Source organism: Anser brachyrhynchus (genome assembly GCF_964034855.1).
Source record: "Anser brachyrhynchus genome assembly, chromosome: 5".
NCBI lineage: Eukaryota > Metazoa > Chordata > Aves > Anseriformes > Anatidae > Anser > Anser brachyrhynchus.
The window spans coordinates 57,175,700-57,190,275 of record NC_137699.1 but is presented as its reverse complement, the minus strand read 5'-3'; the positions used below and the strand labels follow the sequence as shown (position 1 = coordinate 57,190,275).

Below are 14,576 nucleotides of genomic sequence, written 5' to 3'. Positions count from 1 at the left end.
TTTACAAACAAAGAACGCCCACTTGTTTCTAATTACAAGGTTTTTCCAATGCCAATAATTACTCCACAATATGCTCATTTTATACAAATAGCCACTTCTTCGCATGTATCTTCAGCAGGCTTGGAACTAGCGATGCTCTGATCTGTTGGACAGATGATTTTCATGCTGCTGATAGAAATAACTACAGGCTAGACAAGCCTGCGCACATGCCTGCAGCTTGCTAATTACACTGGTGCCTCCCAAGCTTTTTGGACTGTGGGCCGTTCTTAAATACTGGTTTCTCCCCAGCCACTCTGCACCCAACTTTTTAACTGTGGATAGGATTCTGCAGATCCACTGCTCTGCATGGGGTTTTCAGGCAGTATGGAGAACTGAGCTGGAAGCATTTCGGGGTGCAAGTCCCGAGTCCCACCCTTGTAGTTTTATGGGTTTTATTGTCAGCTGCTCTCACAGTGTGGTCTGTGTGCTCGGGTGGGCGCCTGGGATACTTGGTCATTGACTCATAGTGAGATCACGGAGCCACGCTAAAGAAAACCAGCCAGATGGCCACAAAAGTACGTTCAGTGAAAAGTTAAATGATGTGCAGTAGTCCGGTGAACATCAGCCTGTTGATGACGTTCTGCTGGGTTACACAACGGTTCCCCCAAAATCCCCTCCTCACCAAAGCCCAGGGGTTGACAGAAGTTGGGGTCACTAATGTCTGTGGCAGGAAACATCGGCGTTGGCAGCATTTTGTTACTGCTGGTGGACCTGAGGGTGGGACAGAGGGGAGAGCCAACAGCTTGAGGAAAATGAAACTCTGAGATACTCTCCTTTCCAGTAAAATCCCCGCCTCCCAAAAAAAGTTGATACGTAAAGTGTAAATTAAATATCAAGGAGCTAGTGAATCGTGGTCTGCGTTGGTGAATCAAACCTTACAATTGCCTGCCGGACCTGAGCTAGATGCACAGGAGCAGCACTAGCAGTCTGCTTCCAGTAATGCCAGCTCAGCTGCAACTCCCAGGCATACGGGGGAAGTATGAAGAACAATAAATCGCATTCTGCTTTTAATCATGGCTGTTTTCTAAATTTGGTCATATGTAGAAAATCTGTTTTGTAAGGGAAAAGGAATTTTAAAGTTTCTTTTGGGATTGATATAAGTTTATTAATCTTGTAACGTGAGCCTTAATTTTCCTAAGAAGGAAAAAATCTATTCTACAAATGTCTTTTAATGTGGCCTGCAATTCTCCTTTGCTGCTTTGTGACATACATCAAAAGGAAGGGGGTAATCACAGCGTATTTCTACACATAAAACAGCATTTTTTCCCCCTAATTTTTATTATTCTTTCTCTGGCTCTGGGGACTGCGACCTGTGAAGGTGGGCATGGCTCGGAGCGCTCTGTGCAAGGGGGCTGAGTTCAGGTGGGTGGCAGTGTATGAGACCAGCAGAGTGTCTCACAAGTGCTGAATCTTGGCAGGTTTTAAACCAGAGGGAACTCCAACACTGCTTTCTCTGAATTTTGATTGTGTCTGTTCCTACTGCATGCCGTAGTGCTCCCTGCCGTGGGGCAGGCTGGCCTCTGGAGTTGAGCCTCTTTCAGATGGGTTTGTCACCAGCTGCTTCATTTGCTTCTTTCTCTGATGGTGCCGTGGGACCTCACCATGCAGGACAAGCGAGAGGAAGAAGGTGCAGCATTTCACAACCCCCGTTGAAAGGTCGGATGACTGCACGGAGTCGGAGCTGTTGCTTGGCTTTGGAGGGCTGAGGCTGCTCTCTGGTAACTGGTGGTGGGTCCCAGCAGCGACGTGGAGATCCAGCACTTCATTCCTTTTAGTGGTGGTGGCTCTTCCCACAACCTGAGTGCAACCTTGGCCGCAGGAAGAGCGGGGTCAGTCAAGCCTCTACCTGCATGAAACCCAAACTTTTTTCCCCGTGGAAGGCGGTGATTAGTAGTTGAGGTGTGTCTGCTCGCTCTGTCAGGCTCTGCTATGTGGAGGACTGACAGCTCGAGCGAACCTGCTCTCAGACCCAGCAAGGCCTGCAGCCTCTGCTGGAGTTGGAGGAGGTGGAGGTGACAACTGTAGGGCTGCAGGGGCCAGAGGAAGCCCCAGCTGGCTGGGGCAGGCAGGAGGCTGCCTGCTTGTGCTGCGTTATGCTTCTCGTATAGCTGGGCCTCTTCTGCAGCAGGCTTCAGCCTTGTGGGCATCCAGAGCTTGGACACTGCAGGGTCCTGGGTATCTCCTACGCTGAAGATGCTCATCAAGTCCTCACACACAACTCACCAGGTGCTGTTCAGGGAGAGATGTGGCTGTTGGATGTGATGGTGTTGGTGTAAATCACCTCAGTGCCAACTTGTCCAGGCCCAGTTCGGACGTGAGTTGGGGCACACTCAAGCAGCTCACCCATAAGAAATCTGACCCGAGGCTGAGGAAAACATCAAAGGCAACTCTCTTTTCCCACCAGATTTCTAGAAATCAGTGATGTAGAAACTTCCCAAGCCTCAGCTTCCTCAAACGTGACTGCTTTGTGGTTGCCTACCAGTGCTGGGGGTGGGAGCCGGATGGGCCCCGTCCGTGTCACACGCGTGTGGCTGGGGAAGGAGCAGGGAAGTGAGGCTCAGCGCAGGGCTGGGAGCTGCTTTCCAAGCTCTTCACCTCTGAACAGGAAAGCCCCCAAAGACTGTGTATTCGTGGCCTTTTCCTCCCAAGCTGGGAGTTACAAATGCTCCGTGCTGCCAGCAGTGGCCACAGGGAAGCGACGTAGGTGCAGTTCCTAAATGCTCGCACACGACTTACTGCTGACAAGGACCTTATGACAAGGACCATAACCCGGTACGTTACTGGTCACCTTCCTGGCTGTGTCAGAGGAGGGGAAATAAGCATCTCTGTGCCCCAGAACACAAACAGCTTTTGCTGAGCTGATTTTCCTGAGCCCAGTGGGTGTATTTACACCGCTGAAGAACCACTTTTGGGGTTGGGGGGGCAGTAAGAGAAATCATGTGAAAACAAAGCAGCAACCCAAATCTGGAGCCCAAAGCGGTGACTGTTTCCATGTGAGGCCAGTGCACATGCGAATCTATAAACAACAGAAACCCGTAACCCAGAAGTACGGCCGTCTTCTCACGTGAGGATTCACAGTCACAATCTTTTTGTGGCTCCCGAAATGGTGCAGCACCAGAGCAGGATGATTTGGCAGGTCAGAGTGAAGGCAGTTGCTGCTTTCTTTGTTGGAGCCTTAGAGTAGAAACTTTTTCACTGTAGAGCTAGAAGTTTGTGGGTTTCTTTTTAAAGAACCAGGAATGGACCGCTGGGTGCCAAACACTGCTTACCTTTACAGGGACAAGTACGGAAACAATGTTTTTGCTGCGATTTGCTAATTGCAATTGTCTGGTCTGGGATGATGATGTTTCCACTGAGTTTCTGTGCACACAATATATTTTTAGGATGTATATATAAAAAATTACAGGGTATGTATTTTTAAACGTTTTTGCAGATGATTTCTCTACAGCATGATAGGCGATTGCCCTTGGCTAACAGAGCATGGGAGCTTACGATGAAATGATCATAGTAACTTGCAAGCAACACACAGTTTCATAAAAATTAAAAGTGTGGAAATGGTTTGAGCTTAATATTAATGTTGCTTTTAGTAGTAATTTTTCTCCTTGGGATTTAGCTGAAACACAAAAGCTCAGGTTCTCAAACTTGGATGGAAGCTTAATGAGTAACCAGCAATGTTCAGCAGGTATGTTTTAAGGAGACCAGTTTAGAAAGATTTTTTTAAAATGCTTTTCACCCTCTACACTTTGTTATATTTCCTTGTATACTGTAATCCTCAGTGGACTTTTATTTTTAACTTCTATTTCTACTATTTTTGGTTCTGCTTGAAGACTTACATGCGTAGAATTTAACTTCATTGCACAGGAATCTTTTTCAAGACTATTATTCATGCTATATTTTTCTTCAGTTGTTACATGCCCTTACGAGAGACAAACTCACTGCTCTTTCAGTTCTCGGTGTTTCTTAAGCATGCTTTTTGCATTAGGTGCTGACGTAATGTTGTTCACCTTGAAACGGTCTTTTCATAATAGTTGTAAAACCCACAAGTATGTTTTGGAATAAGTTCCTATCCGAAACATGGGTTTTCTATTGTTTTTCCATTCGATTGGAATGGATTTGTTTAATAGTATAGATTTTTAAAAGGTAAGTAAAACATCTGGGGTTTCTGTTGGCATTTCCCTGAGTATGTATTTGCCCTTCATGGAACAAAGGCTCGTAATAGATAATGTATTCTCCAAAGCACTTGTGTATGGCTGCAATCAGCCAGCCGTTCTGCATGCTTGTGCAAAACAGTATTTAGGTTCTTTGTAGCCTATAGTCACTTCATAACTCCCGAACTTTGATGCTGGAGTACAGCCTGCTGACATCTGTGAGTAAAGAGGATAGAACTGATCAACTCCACCCTCTTCTTCACTGGCCATCCTCATCTGCACCGGGGAAGCAGCGAGGAGCCTGATGCAGACTTGGCAGAGCCTCTGGACCTGCAGGGAACCAGCCGAGAGATGATTACTCACAGAGTTTGTCTCTGTTCCCAGGCTACCCTGGAGTTTGTCTCTGTTCCAGGTGGCTCGGCAGCTGTACACCACGCTGTCAAGCAGACGGGAGAGCCATTGTCCACTTGGTTTGGCCCGGGAGGCTCTAGGCTGGACTTAGGCTTGGTCTCAGCGTTCACCTGGGGTGGGAGAGCGTCCCCCAGCACTGTGACATGATGCCTGGGGTCTGTCACCTGTCCCACCGCAGGTGTCCTGGAGGTACAGGAACGAGCAAACCTCTTGGGTTGTTACTGTGGCACTAAATAAAACAGGGCCGGGAGGCAAGCACGGCTGCTGAACTGCCTGTCACCTCTGCTGCCTGTCACCTCTGGTGCAGTTGTGGCCTCTGCCAGCTTCTCTGCCGAGGGTGCACAGACGTGGCTGAGAGCATTGCCCACACCAGCATCCGTTCCCCAGTGGCAGCCTGGACATCGCCGTGTTTGATTCCTTCCACCCCGGGCAGTCACACCACGCCGTGCCATTGCACCGTGGCATCGAGCAAGGCCCCAGAGCACGCGGTAAAAAAAATACCACATCAGTAGGCTGCAGCACAGCCTTCATGTTATTCTGACATGGTGAACTGTACCCCTGACCTCTACCCCCAAATAATAACGTATGGGGAGATGCGGGGCCGACTGCTGTGCAGCATGGGTGAATGTTTGGGCAGTTTGGCTGCAGGTCCGGAGAACAGTCCTTGCCTCTTTTTCTGTAGCAGTACAATTACAGCCTGGGTTGCTCAGAGCCATTGTTCCAAGCCTTTAAAATAAGGGGTAATTTCTCAGTTCCCCAGTGGTATCGGGGTGATGCAGGAAGAATCGGGGGCTTGCAGATACTAGAGGTCAGCCTGGATGAACATGGCAGCACTTTTTGCATTTAAAAGCCTGAGAGTCTCTTAACCTTGTAACCTGAAGTGAGTCTCCTGCTGATTACTCAGTGTGTGTTTGGTTTTCCCAGCGCATGTCTTTGCGTGCAGATGCGGTTCAGACTTTCAGAGAACGCTTTAACCTCCACAGCAGAATTTAAGCATCTGTTAGCCCGAGACTGCAGCTGAACTGATTGCATCTATAAGCTGTGTGGACAGTTTTATTTTGGAATAAAAGTGCTTTATCTTGATATACCTTTAAGTCAATAAAACACCCTTTGTGCTTTCTCGAAGCTGAGGAGGAGGAAAGATTTGCATACAACGTGATATTATCACTGCAGTTGTCAACTGTTTTCTTTAATGGAAATTTAAATCAGATGGCATAAATCAGTTCGTCTTAAAAATCCTTGCCTCTCTGATGTTTCAAAATCAAATTCGGTTTTAGTGCCACCATCGCTCTGCTCTTGAAAATTATAGAGGGTAGTTGCTTGTTAATTTAGAAAGGAGAGAGAGAGTCAGCTTGCTCAGACCTTTTTCTTGCAGCATCACCTCAAGGCTGTAGGACAGCATCCCCTCTAAAGGCAGATCTTTTGAATTGTGATTTTTGTTTGTTTGTTTAAGAGAAAGTTTTGTTGCATGCTAAGACTTCTTAGCATGTTTTCAAACCTTTTAGAAGAACGGTGGTGTGATCTGAAGTGTAGAGTATCCTACAGCCCTTGCACAAAAACCAAGAGGGAAGCAAATGCCAAATGCTCCAAAATGTATTATGTAAACTCAGAATTTCTTTGGTACCATTTCATAAACACTGTATGAGAAAAATAACTGTACTCAAACACTGATTTATTTATTTTGCCCCAAACAGGTTAGGTGGCGGTCCTGATGATGCCAAGGAGATTATGCAACACAAATTCTTTGCTGGCATTGTTTGGCAAGATGTATACGAGAAAAAGGTACTTAAACAGCTGTTCTCCCAAGGTGAATTGTAGCTGTGGATGTCCTGACTGGTTCAGAGTTTGTTGCCCTTGGTAAGGTGTACAGAAGTTCTACGTGGAAGAGGTTTGCAGTTGTTTTATCAAGGCTAAATTGATTCTTGCTTCTTAAAATACTGTGGCTGGATTACTTCTGAACAAAAGCTCCCCCCCCATGAGGAGTGTCTCTCAACAAGATACTTGTTTCTGTGAGTGAATAAATAGGATGCAGCCAAAATTGCTTCCAAGTGTAGACAGTATATAAGCGTTTGAAGTGGCATTTCCTGTGAGTTCTTGTTGCCATTTTTTGCTATCCATCAAATGATGGATCCCTTGTGATTTATGGGGCCCAAAAGTTAGTTACTGTTGGTTCCTGAGCACCTGGAAGTAAAACTTTCCAGAAGCAGTAGTGGCAGACTGCTTGTTCCCTTTGTTTTTCCTGTCTTGAATGGTGAAATCAGACTGAATTCAGCAGGCAAAAGGAAGGGAAGGCCTTCGCATCAATTCAAGCCTAGCATACATATATTTTTGGCCATTGATGTGATGTGTCTGCACTTCGTGGTGTTTCTCATCAGCTTTCCTTGAGACCCACTGTGTGTGTAGGCATTCCACCGAGAGAGACTGAGGTGGGAGACACCGGTCCTTTGAGCATGAGTTACACCAGTTGTCTCTCGCTCTGTCCCTTCATTCCCAGGTAACTTCACGCACTCCTCCAAGCTGGCTTGGTGCTTTCAGGGTGACTTGCTGTGTTCCTCTCCCATTTGATTCTCACCAACCACATTTTGCATAACACTCCCATGAAGTGCAGCTAACTAAAGCTTGGGTCTGGTGATTCAGGGCTCCCACCTACTGACACTGTATGATCTCAGCCTTTCCTCATTTCCTTCCTTCCCCCCGCAGCCCCACATAATACCTGATGTAGTTTAATCTCTAAGAACAGCTTAGTTCTCCCTCCAGTTGCTGGAAGCAGGTAAGAAACATAGCAGAAAATGAGTTTTGAATTTTTGGTAAAACAAATACAGCGCAGTTTTTGTTGACTTAGAAGTCAGAGAACAACGCCACAGCTTTCCATACGGTAGTGGTAGAATTGTCCAGTGCTTCCATGTTACCAAGAGTGCTCTGTTTCCTTCTTGGTCACTCCTTTGCAGATTTGTATGGCTAAAGGGAAATGAAAAATGAGAAAATAGCGTTTTGTGCCCTGAAAGTGTATGTAGCATTTAGAGCTCTGTCCTTTCAGAGCATCCCTTGAGAGAGAGCTGCATGCAGGCAGGAGGTAGATGCAGGCAGGAGGGAATTGTGAGGACTTTATCCAAAATAATGTAAAAAGTATATCTGAATTACTGTTCTAAGCCACAGGTTATCCCCTTTTTCACCCAGCTGGCATACTGCAAAACCCCCCAAGTATTTAGTTTAAGGTTAAAAGTTGATAACAGGGTTCAGATATTTTCAGTGAAGTTACTTGTTAACAGTATGATGGGAGTCCTGCTTCCCTGAATGGAGGAGGCAATTTGTTACAAGCCGGAGGCAATTTATTTTTATTTTTATTTATTATTTATTTTCATTTATTATTATTACATACAAGCCGGAGGCAATTGATTGAGGAAGCCTTCATAAAATGTCCCACTGCAGTACTGACTCAGATTGTTGTGGGAACTACCAGGAAATTGCAAATGTTAAGTATTTTGAAGAGAATAGCATGCTAAGTGAGGCTGTTTCTGCCTTTGGCCTATACAAGGAGGCTGGATTCTGGTTTCGCTCCTGTTCCGTTAGTAGGTGCACCTGAGATTGGATGTAAACTGTTACCTATTGTAGAAGTAACCATGCTGTGTAAATGAAGATATTTCAGAAAGCCTGTGAGTAATTGCTGCCTGAGTTCCGGGTGGCCCGAGGAGGATCTTGCTGTATTTACCTGAGGTGCAGTGTTACGGAAAAAATCAGGATTTTGTCAGCTGCCCAGAGGTGTTCATGTGCTAAGCTTGGTTACCTGCTACCTCCAGATAACGGTGAGGGTGTTTGTGAGCATGGGCTTGGGGTAAGCAAGAACACTTACTTTGTAATCAGGCTTTTTCGAAACATAGCATAGCTCTGAATTACGAGCAGTTCTGAATAACTGGGGTTGTCCCAGGAATTTAAAATATTCATTAGACCAGCCCGGAAAAGCGTTGCGATTTGTCTCCGGTATAAAGAAAGGTGCAATTTAATTTGCAGTCTTTTGCCCACGTTCAGTTGAAACGTACACAATGAGATTTTAATCACGCGTTGTTTTTTCTTGTCTTTTTTGCCTCTTAAACCAACATAAGCCTGCGGGTGTCAAGCTGGTCTGCAGCAGTGGGAGGCTACAGGTGGCACCTCTCTGCCAGTTGAACTGCAGAGCTCTCGCGCTGACAGCTTTTCAGTAAAGCACCATATTTGCTTGGTAAAGCCAGTGTTATAGCTTTCTGCGGCTTCCCCTCTGTTTCCAGCTTCATGTTCTGAATTTGACAGCTAGGAAAAGAATTTTGTCTTGTGGGTGCATCATAATCTGTCTCAAATCGCTTTTACCAGATCCTAAAATAAAAGGAAAAAACGGCAGAGGCAGCGCTTGCCCGTTACACACGCGCTGAGACTCAGGGCTGCTGCTCCCAGTCCTTCTGGTGTGCACAGTTCAGGTGTCTGCTGCAGTGCCCAAGTCCTAAATCACTCTGTGCTGCGCACAGCGAGCTACAGCGGCTGGGAGCGTGGCGGGTGCCAAAACCCCCATTAGCTTAAAAGGGCAGAGAGAGCTTCGGATCCGCACGCACACAGCTCGTCAAAAACATACCGAGGTTCCCTGTAAGGAGCAGGCTGCTGTGAGGAGAAAGAGAATGGAGTTGAAATTTGAAAGAAATAATACTCGTCCCCAACGGGGCTTTTAGACATAAGATGCAGATTTGACTTGAGAATAGTGTTATTAACATCATAATGCAGTGTTCCCTCTTCAGGAGCTTTGGGAGGACTGTGAGGCTCGGAGTGACTGGTGGCTTTGGGATATCCTGTTTCCTTTTCCTTTTTAAATTTAGGACATAAAGGGCCTTTTTTTTTTTTTTTTTTTCAGGAATATTTACCAGGCTCCTTTAAGGCATACTTGGGAACAAAGAATAATTAGCAATTAAAAAGTATGAATGTATACTGTAATTTTGCTTGCTTATAGTAAAGTTAGAATTTTTATGAATTTAATTTTTTAAAGATTGGTTTTAAACTGTGGAATGTTTCTTTGTATTTGGAAATAGCACCGTATGTGTAGATTACAACTCTTAAAGGCTTTAAATTGAAAATGAAGGAGCTGTATTGAACTGTTTGAAAGACAGGACAACGCTCTGTCAGGTGCTCTCAAAAAAAAAGAAAAAGTGATAGGGAGCTTGAAGGTAGTGATTTTCTTCTGAGCTGACTTGCCAAGCAAACGATTCTTAAGCTCTAAGTTGGAGGAGAAGCTGGAGGTGGGGAGATGTTCCGTACACCCAGGGTTTGCTGATGTTTTGCGGGTAGTGACTTCTGTCGGTGTCGTTCTGATTTCTGTCGGAGCAGGAGCACAAGTCCCAGGGTCACGGCGTAATTCCAGCCAGAGCAGTTTACCATTTGCTTAGATAAACTTCTCCCTGCGGTTTCAGCTTGGAAGCCATACACTTCCTCAATCACGCTCCTAAATTGTTGCCTGGTGTGGCCGCGTGCTATTAAAAGACGGCCACGTTTAACCCCAGCGGTGGGCGAGCGGCAGCCCAGCGCCGAGCGCTATTGCGTGTCCTCCGTGGGAGGGCGAGGAGCCGTGTTTGCCTCCCGCTTCCAGCCTGTCGTGCAGCGGGAAGGTGAGCGAGCTCTGAATCCCAGCTCCTTTGCCCCCCAAAGCTGTCCGTGTTCCAGCCCCGTGCATCTGCGCGCAGCCAGCCCTGCCACCCCGCTTCCCAGGCTGCCGCCTCCTCCGGCCCCAGCCAAGCAGCTCAGCTCCATCTGGAGCGCCTGTTGCTGGCGCTCGCCTGTGTGCATGGGGATGATTTCTCGCCCTTCTGCCCATGCAGGTTTCAAGAATAGGACCCAAACAGGGCTCTAGCAAGAGGAGGATGTTACTGCATGCTTTTTTTTTTTTGTAAACACTCCAGATTTTCTAAGTTTAGAGTTGATCCGAAACTACTTTTTGGGGACCCGGAGCACAGTGCTTGACGTTGCTGCTGCCGTGTCCTAAATTGTTCCAGGCAGGTCCAGTCTTCTGCACGGTTGTGCTCTGAGTGCATGGACACGGCAGCTCTGTAGCTGGAGCTTTCTCGTGAACGTTACAACCCTTATGATGATGTGTGAGGCTAGCTGATCAGCTTGGTATCGCTGAACACGATTCTTACGCATTTTCATCCTCAGTTGTAAATCAGACTAGATGCAGCCTACAATTTACATCTAATTAGGTAGGGAAACAGCATATACTATTAATTTTAAACATTTATATGCATGTTATTCATTACTTGAAGCAACATTAGGAGTGTCAGATTTTCTTTCTGCAATTAAATTCTAGCAGCAAAATGCCTTAAACGACCAGTAAGCAGGATGTGCCCACCTAGCCTTACTGTATACTGTTTTTTTACGGACTGCGTTGTGTTTTTTTTTTAAGTTTAAAAATGTACAAAAAGCCACTGTAGCGTGTAACTCTACTTCAGATCCTACCTGTTTGAAACAGTACTTTAAGAACCTCTAAACGGACAATATTTTTCTATTTTTCATAGCTTGTACCTCCGTTTAAGCCACAAGTTACATCTGAAACAGACACAAGATACTTTGATGAAGAATTTACAGCACAGATGATTACAATCACTCCTCCTGACCAAGGTAAAGTTTTCCCAAATGTTTCTCGCTGTCTTCTCCAGACCACCAAAAATAATCTGCTGTGAGGTTATCCAGTCCCTTTAGAACATACAGAAAAACATCAATTTCAACTCACGCGTCTTCCATATATGTATCTGATCAAGAAGCTGGTAAACTAATATGAAACTTTCCACATGTCTTTCCTGCTTGGGAAATGAAAAACCTGTTTTAGAATATATTGAAATCATTTGTACTGTTGTCTTCAAAATCTGGATAGTCTCCTGTTGGGGAAAAAATATTCTGTCCATGAGTTTTGCATGTGTACATCTGTTCGCACACTGGTGTGTATGCAAGCAGTCAGTTGAGTAGGGGATAATGTCCATATTCAATCAAAATATTTTTTCATGCTGACTGAGCATGTTCAATACTTTGAAATAGCAATTGCCAAAGATTCAAACACTGAATATGAATTTGAGCAATGCAACCCCTAGCAATTTTAAATGGACATCCAAACAACAGAACGCATATACAACAATCGGAATTTTCTGTGATGCGCATTGAATGGGGCGAGATTTCAGACTTGCTGTTTCTTTATCCTTTCAAGTTGTGGAAGAGAAAAGCAACGCTGAATTTTCAGAGAGAGCTTTATTGTGCATTACTGTTTGTTTATGTACGATAAAAAGGTTCCAAATGTTGTCTAATGCTTTTTTTTTCCCATTTTTCAGATGACAGCATGGATTGTATAGATAATGAGAGAAGACCTCATTTTCCTCAGTTCTCCTATTCAGCCAGTGGAACCGCTTAATATTTTGCAATGTTTTCCTGTTCAGAAACAAAACAGACTGCATTTTGGGGACCTTACTTCAATGGACACTAGAGAACTTTCTATATTATCTGAATTACAAACTGTGTTTGTATTACTATTTAGATGAATTTGTAGGAAGCCTCACAGATTCTGTATTTAAAACAATTCTTTGATGCATTTTTGAGAAGGAAAATGAATCCATTCTTAAAGTATTACGTCAAGGCTTTTATGCTGAATGGTGTTTTTAAGAATATACACCAAAACTGTTTACTTTAGAATTAATTAAGGTATTCAACATATCACCAACTCTGACCAGAAAATCCCCTTATTTTATTTATTTCATACAGTTCATTATCTAAATATAGAATCTGCACTCTGAACAATTAGATTTATATAGGAAGATATAAGACTTTAGTAGCTAGTGCAATAATATAAGCAACAAAGTGAACAAACTCTGGAGGGTTAAGGTTCAAACTCATTTTGGACAGCAGTGAAATGTCATCCAACTCCAGAAAACCAACTATAGGAACAGCATTAATGGCCTCAGTGAGGTAAAATCAAAAAGCAAAAGTTATTTTTGTTATAACATCTGCTACAAGACATTACATATCAAACTGAATCCAGTGGAATCTAGTCCAACGCTACATCGTACAGATGAGTATTCCATGCAAGACAGTGCATTTAATTATTCCATTTGCGTAGAGTTTAGGAATACTTCATAGGATTGGCTTCTCAGAACATAGAAAATGCTTAATTTACCAATCTAATATGAAATGCAACAACACAGAATCACCCACCTGCACCACTGTATAAAAAAATACCATACAGGTCTAAGTGAGAAATCATCTTAATGAGTGAGTCAACCAGACAAAAGTACATTTTGGCACTGAAGTAATGACTTGTTGCCGCTTTTTTTTTATGGAAAGATATATGAATATATATAAACACTTAATGATTTTTTGCATCATGCCAGATCATTTCCTCTTTCTTGAGTGTGCATTAAAGGTATCAGCTGACAGTTCATGGTGCCTTCTCACTCTTGAAGATTCACTTTAACAGTGTTTCCCATGTATAAAAAAAACCTAGGTTGAAACTTCATATGTGTTTGAATAATAATGGTGTTCAAAAAGTGATTTTTTTTTTTCATTTTTAATATTAGTGGAAAAATTCCCCACACCTTGTTTTTGTTGTATCATGTTTCTTTGTAATTTTCATAAAAGCAGTCTTATTCTGTCTCTCCTGCGAATGAATTTATTCCATTGTAGGTTGCGTTCTCTTAAATTGCTTTTTTTGTTTTTCATTCTCTTGACTGTATAAAAATGATGACATGTACTGCAGTTAACTAGCATTTAATTTTTTTTTTATTTGAAAGGGAGTATGTTATGAAAACCCTTGCTTCCCCTTTCCACCAGAAACTGCTGTGTTTGCACAGAGAACCCATCATCTTGACTTTTTTTTTTAACAACATTCAACTTTAGTATTTTTACTTATGATATGAAAGTTTCCCTCCAAATACTTAAATAAAAATTGCTTTAACAAGTTAGGTTCTTATTTATTGTGGTAGGAACCTTCCGAAGTTGTTGATGCAACATTCACTCCAGTTACTAGCCTGTGAAGTGTGCACATCTTTGAGAGATTTGTTTCATCTCTGTGCTGATCATTATGCAAAGATAATTTTGGAAAATGTTGAAGAGAAATATACCCTGTTCCAGAAGTACGTAGTCTTGAGGTGAATGAGGACAAGCCTCATTTTGCTGTCCTCCTGATGCCAGTGAGATTGTGTTACTGAAGCCCTGATCTTCAAAGGTATTTCTATTCCAGTCACTCTGGCCAGTGTATAATATATAATACTACATTTCCTTTCTAGGGACTAGTATTAATCACTTCTAGGAGCTAGTTATACAAGGCTGGAATCTCCTTTTCCAAACAAGAATGCAGAGGAAAAGGCAAGAAGATCCAAGAACAACTCCAGTGTGCTTCAAACCAAGCACAGAAGTTGCAACTGTAGTAAGCCATTAAACATCCAAAACGTTTTTGGGTTCAGGGAATAGCCCATAATTCCCAGTAGAATTTACTGTAAACTTTAGGCAAAGATGGAAGGTGAAAGGAGCAATCTGTTTCTCTGTGGAGGATACCTTAAATTGGTGATGGACTGCCTATCCCATTCCGCAAGTCTGATCTAACTCTTCTGCCTTTGCTTCTAAATCTTCATCTGAGTTTGCAGTCAGCCCAGGGATGAAGTCCAAAGAACCCTTCTGCAAGTCTACAAGCCCCGACAAGTTCTGCACTAACACGCTTTGTGCATCCAAATATAGGCAACACAAATGAGCAAAGGTTACCATAATCTGCCCCAAGGAAAATCTGGTTTTCCAAGTGCAGGAACAGATGTGGATCAGGTGGTTCTGGTGAGGCTGATTATGTCTTAGTGTTTTTCTGTCAGTTGTTGCTATTGGATTTTTTGCTCCATGTAAGATGGAAGTTGGGGGGGGATGGGGGTGGTTGAAAGGCTAAAAAAATCCAGTAATCTTAATAGTGTTAGCAACAGTGAACTGAGGGCCACACCTGAATGC

General features: G+C 43.7%; 1 protein-coding gene across 2 annotated transcripts in view; it reads left to right on the top strand.

Annotated features, from left to right (window-relative positions):
• The window catches only part of AKT1 (AKT serine/threonine kinase 1), a 72,882-nt gene extending 59,337 nt beyond the window's left edge, over nucleotides 1–13,545 (top strand). For both annotated transcript variants that reach the window (XM_080596353.1, XM_080596354.1), the window contains exons 12-14: nucleotides 6,293–6,380; nucleotides 11,123–11,225; nucleotides 11,927–13,545. In XM_080596353.1, coding sequence (XP_080452479.1) covers nucleotides 6,293–6,380; nucleotides 11,123–11,225; nucleotides 11,927–12,006 — 271 coding nt within the window. In that variant the 3' untranslated portion in view covers nucleotides 12,007–13,545. The remainder of the gene's footprint in view (nucleotides 1–6,292; nucleotides 6,381–11,122; nucleotides 11,226–11,926) is intronic.
• Nucleotides 13,546–14,576: the final 1,031 nt, after the last annotated feature.